The sequence below is a fragment of the Juglans regia genome, chromosome 6 (assembly GCF_001411555.2).
Source record: "Juglans regia cultivar Chandler chromosome 6, Walnut 2.0, whole genome shotgun sequence".
NCBI classification, from domain to species: Eukaryota; Viridiplantae; Streptophyta; class Magnoliopsida; order Fagales; family Juglandaceae; genus Juglans; species Juglans regia.
The window spans coordinates 12505930-12513950 of record NC_049906.1 but is presented as its reverse complement, the minus strand read 5'-3'; the positions used below and the strand labels follow the sequence as shown (position 1 = coordinate 12513950).

At 35.6% G+C, this 8021-nt stretch overlaps 1 protein-coding gene across 2 annotated transcripts; it reads left to right on the top strand.

Moving 5' to 3' along the window:
- The first annotated feature begins 906 nt into the window (after nt 1-906).
- On the top strand, nt 907-5796 carry LOC108995570 (deSI-like protein At4g17486). Of its 2 annotated transcripts, none has more exons than XM_018971156.2 (4): nt 907-1227; nt 3153-3449; nt 4538-4825; nt 5319-5796. In XM_018971156.2, the coding sequence occupies exons 2-4, from the start codon at nt 3200-3202 to the stop codon at nt 5561-5563; spliced, it is 783 nt and encodes a 260-aa protein (XP_018826701.1). In that variant the 5' UTR covers nt 907-1227; nt 3153-3199; the 3' UTR covers nt 5564-5796. The 2 variants fall into 2 exon arrangements, with proteins under 2 accessions (XP_018826701.1, XP_018826702.1); XM_018971157.2 differs by having other exon boundaries at nt 915-1227; nt 3137-3449.
- The last annotated feature ends 2225 nt before the right edge of the window (nt 5797-8021 follow it).

Below are 8021 nucleotides of genomic sequence, written 5' to 3'. Positions count from 1 at the left end.
GAGAACACCAAGCAGCTTGTAACTGCTTCTCCTACTCCTCCTTCAATTGCAACAATTTCCTCCACCTCACTATCATCAATCTCAAGTATTTTCAATTGCTCGAGACAACTTATGACTGAGGTTGGAACGAAACTTTTCATGAAAAAATATTCATAACATACAGGTTTTGGTTTTAAAATAAAATTAAAAAACAAATCGGGTACAACCTGAAACCCGAGTTCCAGATTTTTAAAAACCGGTTTCAATCTTGGTTTTAGTTGAAACCCGAGTTTTGGTCTGGGTAAACCCGAGACAACTTAAAACTTTTTGAAACCCGAGTTCTGGTCTGGATAAACCCGAGTTCTTGAGTCGAAATCCGAATGAACAGTTTTAGATATAATTTTAAAGTGTATAAATTATGCACGCTCATTTTGAAAAAATTAAAAAATAAAACTGACTGTTAAAAACTAAATTCTTTTATATAAATTTCATATTTAAGAAATGATATTTGTATTTCTAAATATGCAAGTCTTGAGAATTTTTTTTTAAAAAATAGATAAATCTAAGACCTAGATAAAAAAGTTATATTTTTCATAATATATTCTATTTATTTTCAGACAAAATGCACAAGACTTGAAGAACTTTAAACTATATATAAATTTATTATTCGTATTTATTCAAATTTGTTAAAAATGGGCGCCTAGATTATTTCTAAATTTCCATACGGCATGGAGAGAGGGTTAGTGTGGGCCCTGATATTGATGTATGCTACAGCTGGCCTCAAGTCCATTAAACCTTCCTAGTTCCTAGAAATGGGTGAGATAGAGCTCACGGAAAAACGATGTGATCATCCATACACGATAATAAAACTACGACACCATTCTTATATCTGGAAGACTGCAAAGTCTGCAACTATAAACTAAAGTAAGCTCAGCAATTATCCCCATTGTCTGCGACTGTGGCAGTGCAATATATTGAAAAAAAAAAAAAAAAAAGGAAGCAAGAGCCTCGACTTCGAGAGAGGGAGAGAGTCGGCATTGACTTCCAAATTTGGGCTTTTTTATATTTTCATTTACTTCATTTGTTTTTTGTTGCGTCAGGATTGGGGAATGAGTGTTTTTGTTTGAGGAATATCATGATTCATGGCCTTTTGTAGATCATACTTACTGCTGGTTTGAACCGTGGTGTTTGTTTCAATGGTAAAGAAGATGGTTTTGTTGGGTTCTAATGCCTGTCCTCTCTGAATCTGTGAGTTCTTCTACCATTTTCTTCTCTTTTTTTCCCTTGAATTGTGAGGGGTGTCTGTTTAATCACCCAAAGTTTATGTCTTCTGGGTTGGTCTTGCATACCCATCGTTTATCTTCTATATTCGTCTCTGTTTATCAGTAATTATATTCTGGGGCAGTTTGGCTGCTGAGAAAATTAGGAGGAAAGATATTGGACGTGGTAATTATGCTCTGTACCAAGTTTTCTCATCATTTCCTGTGTTTTCTCCGTAATGGGACAAATTTGTGTTTCTTGTTTTTAGCTGTAAGTAGCTACGGCTATCCTTCTTGCCATTCTAATCTCTTACTCTGGAGGGCATTTTCTGTATTTGTGTGTTTTGTCTTCTGGTGCATTACAGTTTCGACTAGATCTGAAATGCTTCTTTTTGTCTATTCTGTTTTTAATTATGTTGAATTTAGTTATCTGAGAGCTCATTTGGTGGCGAGAAATTGGTGAACTTCGTTAGAACTACATGCTATTATTAGGTTTTAATTTATTACGATTTTATTTGTTTGTGGTTTAAAATTTTCATTTGCCCTCACCATATAGAATAAGGAGAAGTGGAGGCCTTTTTTTTTTTTTTTTTTTGGGTTTAATCTCTCTCCCTCTCTGCCTTTATCAATTGTCCTTGAAGAAACTGATCCATAACTAACTATCTAGGAGTAAAGTCAACTTCGTTTTGTTTTTTGATAGATAAAATAAATAAAGTAAACTTCTTCGATGCATATAGTTTCTAACGTGTTTACAACTCTACAGAATATCAGTCCTTTAATTTTGATTTCCTAAAATATGCATTACTAGCATTGAGTGGTTTCATCTCAACCAGCAAAATACATACAACAGAGAAGAAACTAAATTTGACAAATTGACAGTATATACACTTATCAGTGAATGTCAATTTGACAAGGAGAGATTTTAAACAAACAATTAGTGTGACGCTGAAAAGAATGTCTGAAGTTGTAGGATCAGTCCAGAAAGAATCAGAATCTGGGAGCCTTGATGCTTGATGATGTTGTTCCAATTTTTTAGTTGGGTACTTGATTTCAAGGTAAAACAATGATGAAAACTGTTTCAAACAAACGGTTCCATGAAGTGATTGTTGATGAAAACTACAACAGAGTTGGCTTTTAATTTTTCTTTAACCAAATCCTGGAAAGTTCATTTCCATGTTCAGCAAGAGTTCCAGTTTAACTTGTTTTATTATACTGACCAAGTTTTCATGGTACAAAGTTTCTTTTTGTAACACACCCATCACTCCCTCTGTCACTGCCTCCTAATATTTTGGTGGATGGATTTCTTCTATTTGCATGTCTACGCCCTGATATTCCATCCGTGGTTTCCCCTTAGTCTTCTTCTGAAAGCATAACTTGTCATCTAGCATCAAACAGCGATCTGCTCCAACTGGGACCTTCTATTAAAAAATTAGCATTCGATCTTCTTGTATTAGCTTTTGATTTCTGCACTTACTATTGCCTGTTGTTGTTCCCCTTGTTTTTTCTATTCTGTGGTTATCTTTTAGAAAATGTTTTCTCCATACGTGGAAATAACCAAGAGAAATATCTGTGCATTAGATAAGATTAATTCCTAAACACCATATAAAGCTGGCTCTGAGCCAAAACCTTCCTCCATGTTATGAATACTTTATCACTTTCAAGGAAACTGTAATTTCTTGAGCTACATTAGTAAGTTTTAATTTTGAAGAAATACAAACAACATGATTTAGTTGTATCAGAGTTGTTGAACCGCAGAAGAGGCAGACATAGCTTACATCGCATAACTGCATTCTTATAACACCTTCTCGGGTTGTCTTTCTCTGTTTTCTTGTTGTTTTCATTAGTATTGTTGTTCATTGATCATATATCTTAAAATAAAGGGGCTAATGTTTGCATAGTTATCCATATGCTCAGGTTGGAGAAAGTCATCAACTGATTTCTGTTTTGACTATTGAAGAAACATGAAGTTTGGATCAAAGAAAGGATGGAAATCCATTATGCCTCTTCGTTTGAAAAGAAAATCAGCCACTCGGTTTTGTGTGTCTCGTGTGAAAAGCAAATCTGCCACCCAATTTCGTATGTTCCCCAAGATGAAGTCAACTAGCTATGGTCCGGGCAATACACCAGTCTATCTCAATGTCTATGACTTGACACCCATGAATGGCTATGTTTACTGGGCAGGCCTTGGTATATTTCATTCTGGTGTGGAAGGTAAGCTTAGGTACTTTTATGTTTTTGCATCTATTTTAGAACTGCCAAGATTATGTTTTTGCATTTGATGCAATTCTATTGGCATTGGTGGGGCATAGCATTAAGGTCACTAACGACAGAAGGATTATCGATTCAAAATGGAAACCCAAGGATCAACTTTATTTCTCTTAAAACCTTACGAGTTCTTTGCCATAAGTGAAAAATGAAGGGACAAAAGATGGAAGATGGTTATAGAGATAGAAACTAAATGAGAGAAATGTTTTTAATATGAATCTTGTTGAGAAACCTTTTTTTTTTTTTTGGGATAAGAAATCTTGTTGAGAAACTAGGAAGAAGATATTCATAATACATGCTGGGTGGATACCTAATTTGCTGACTGAAGGATGCATGTGGTCTAGTTAAAGTTGAAATTACAGCTAAAATCATTACTGGGATGGGAGGCAGGATTGAAGTCCTGCTTTCAATTTTAAGCGGTTCCCCTCATTCTTCTTCTTAATTCAGAAAATGGGGAAAGTAAGATATCACTATGATTGAACTGGAGATGTAGTGCAACTAGTGGTTAGAAATAATATACTTCCATTTTTTTTCTTGATTCTTATTGATTATTGACAATTGATCTCCACTTATAAAGGTTGGTGTTCTGAGGGGATTCTGGCAATCACCTTTTCCCCAAAACACAACAGGTAGCACTGATCTTTCTATCCTATTATGAAAGTTCAGAAGATTAGAGAAAATGATAATTAAAAAAGCTGAGGTATTGTGATTGACAATAAACTTGCATTTTGAGATGTTTCTCTCACTCTTATAATGTGGCGTTTCCCGACTGCCGTTCATAGTTGCTTACACCATCCAAACTTATCCAGAAACCAAGAGAAGATAGATAAGCTTTTGTTCACTTAATGCAATGAGATAGGGATCCACCAGATTTACTAGGGGCAGTTCTTGTGCATCGAACAGCGGCATAGGTAGTAAGTTTTAAGGAAAGTAGCATATGAACGCTGTACTTAGTTACTCTCTCCTCTTTTTATTACCGTTTGGTTATGAAATGAAGCCCATGATTTTCTGATAGCCCCAACTGCACTCTACAGTTCACAATGTAGAATATGCGTTTGGAGCTCATGACTACCCTACAAGTGGGGTTTTTGAGGTTGAACCCCGGCAGTGCCCAGGCTTCAAGTTCAGGAAGTCAATATTCATTGGGACCACGTGCTTGGATCCTATTCAGGTGAGAAAGTTCATGGAGCGCCACTCAGCGAGCTACAATGGTGATACCTATCACCTAATTGCCAAGAACTGCAATCATTTCTGCAAGGACGTATGTTACAAGCTCACAGGAAAACCAATTCCAAAATGGGTGAATCGACTGGCAAAAATAGGTACTTTTTCCTTATTCCAATTCTGACACATTGTTTTAGTAATTGATTTCACACTACTTGCACTGAGTTTTGTGCAAAATATTATTTTAAACATTTTGGATTAAAAAATACTTCCCTGTACCCCCAGAAATTGAAGCTTTCTACATTCTCATCCCATACTTGTTCTGCTAGTGCTACCTATCCAATCAAAAGGTGGTAGATTTTTTCATAAATGACCGTATAAATGTATTTTTGTAGAAGTCATAATGAAAAATTTTGCTATTTTGACCCTGAAGATGCAGACATCATAATTAATTTCAACATGGTAACTTCTCTATTAAAATTGTCACCTTCTTGCTGGACAACTTTTGCTTGTAGTTGCTTGCTACTCTAGATTCTGAGGGGCCTTTTATTTTTCTAAGGTATTTACTTCTAGTTGGAGAGGCTCAAAAATTTGTCATATGCCATGATGATTATGTAATTTTTTAATCATTTTTTTCTTACTTTGTGGTAGGTTCAATATGCAATTGGGTACTACCTGAAGCCCTCAAGATATCTGCTGTGAGGCACGACCCTAGTTACCAACTCTATGATAGCGAGAAGAAGAGGCTAACCGGTGCCTTCAGTTGCCTATCTTCCATCTCCATGCGCCAAAAGCAATTGTCAACATCTTCATTGTTTCTACAATCACCCTTGAAAGGATGTTTACCACCATGGGAATTGAGAAGGTCTCACAACGGTTCCTTCAAAGAAAGGTGAGAAATTGCTTGAAACGTATGCAATCAATGGATGTTTTTAGTACATTGAACGGCTTAGCTTGTCAAGGGAAAATTCGTTTTGTCTGCCAGCCCTTAAAAGGTGTGCTGCCCTTTAGTTTTCTTTTGAATTTAGTACAGTTTGTGAGCTGATGCTTCTCCTCATTGTAACATTAATCTGCTGTCAAAAACACTAAGAAGAAACCATATATGTCAAAGCATTGCCGTCCTTTAGTATCTTGGTTTTTTGGGTACTTTTCTGTTGTCCATGGCAGATCTCTTCAAAGTTCACATGGATTCTCGGTATGCTACTAATCTCTTACTGCTTTTAAGTTTGTTTTTCAGCTTGGAAATATTATGTGACGTTTGTGATATTTCACCTTTTTTTTTTTTTTTTCCCTAATTGTTACTTTTAGCTGGAAAGTGGGAACAATGAAGTCACTTTTCTCTCACCTCCCTCTTACAAATGAATGGTAAAAAAAAAAGAGAGATTTCAACTATTGATCTTAGCCTTTAAGGTTGCTTTATAAGACTTCTTCTCTAGCTGATTGTATCATGTTGGGATTAGCTAGTTATCAAAGGCTAATTTGAAGTATAATAGCGGAAGCAAACAAAAGAAAATTCGACAATCACACAAAGAATACTAAGATTTGAGTGGTTCGGCTCAATGTGAGCCTATGTTCACTAGTGGGGTTGATCTCAATGAATTTATTATCAACAAAAGTGGAGTACAAGAGATCAATTATAAAATCACCACCCCCAAAGCCCCAGCTACACCCATTGAACTCTAGGATTCTTTATAAAAGGATTCTCTCTCTCTCTCTCTCTCTCTCTCTCTCTCTCGCTATACATATATATATATAAATATCATACGGCTACTTCAAAGTTAATAATACATGAAAAATAGCATGTATTTATAGTCCACGATGCAAGAAGTCCCAAGCATAGATATTCGCTTGAGCGGCGTGTCGAGCAGTGCTCGAGCGAACATTAGGGTTGACGTTGGGCTCGAGCTGATTGTCCAGCAACAAACGAGCAAACTCTCGGGTTGGCACTCGCTCGAGCTGAGTGTCGAGCGAACTCACAGGCTGGGTCCTACTCAAGCTACCTGCTGAGCAACTAATAAGCGAACTCTCGGGTTGAAGTTTTGCTCGAGCGGTGTCTCTCAAGTGGGCAAACAATTTGTAGATGAGTTTTTTCAACATGATTCAAGTCATCTAACATATCATTCATTTGATACAAATCAGTGTTTCTGAGTACGTTTTGTCCTTGATACCAGTTGAGTTTGGTTCTTTTCAAAAGAATAAGGTAGCAACGTAGACCCGATACGTGGTAAATGGCGGCCTATTCCACCGCCCATCAACATTCAGCACCTGATTCGAAAGGGTTGGTTTCTGACAAAACCCATTACCAATTGAAGGAAATAAATTATTTAAGATCTAAGTTGTTTATTGATAACACATGCTCGGGAGCTTAAGGAATCAACGGCCAGTTTCTCACGGTCCATAAGATTCAATGGAGCTGAGAGCTCTTCCTCTCCATCAATCGTTTCTCGGTAAAGAAGTTCAACGCGTTTGAATAGACGGGCCATAAAAAGTGCTTTTGTTGCTGTCGGAATCGGATTCTTTGTTGTGTAATTGACGTAGAAAGAAAGCAAGCAAATGTGTTATCTTTTGGGTTTGCTTGTCTGAAGGGACGAGTCTTTTGCACGTAATTTGGGTATACAAATGGGTGTAGTTCTTGACATTTTTATTTCAAGCACATAATAATTTGAAAAGATGGATACAACATGTAAATTTTGTAATATTAAATATTATCTATGAACAATGTAAACAATGACATTAAATACTTGGAATCCACATCTTGTCTGTTTCTTCGAATTGTAAAAAGTACTTGAAAAAAAATGTGGAATTTTTATTTATATTTTCTAGATTTTTTTAAGATGATAAGAAAATTAAAACTTAAAAATATGAGTAATGCTAGAGAGAAGTCACTATAGCAGTGCACACTTTGCACTCACTGCGTGGCTGCTTCTAGTTGATTGTTTCCAACACTCACATGGAGAGATGTGTGATCTAGATGATGCCACATCATATGTGCAAAATAAATACTCCCAATAATAACTTCTATCTATATTTATTCTTAATTTTTATTTAAACATGAGTTGAGTTTGAGTTTCTCAACTAGCTATATTTTTAGTTCATGACAGCTAATTTAATATTTGAGCGAGGTCAAAAAATAGAGTATTTATATTGAATTTTATGTCTTTATCTACAAATGTTGACAAGAAAATGTTTACTTTTTTTGTTAATATCTTTATAAAATTCGCATATACATATATCAATTATTATATTTATATGAGTTCAAGTAACATGTTTAGTATTAGGAACATGATTTCCTGTAACCTATTTAAATATTAAAAATATTCTCACTAAAAGTATAGAGATCATACCATAAAAAAA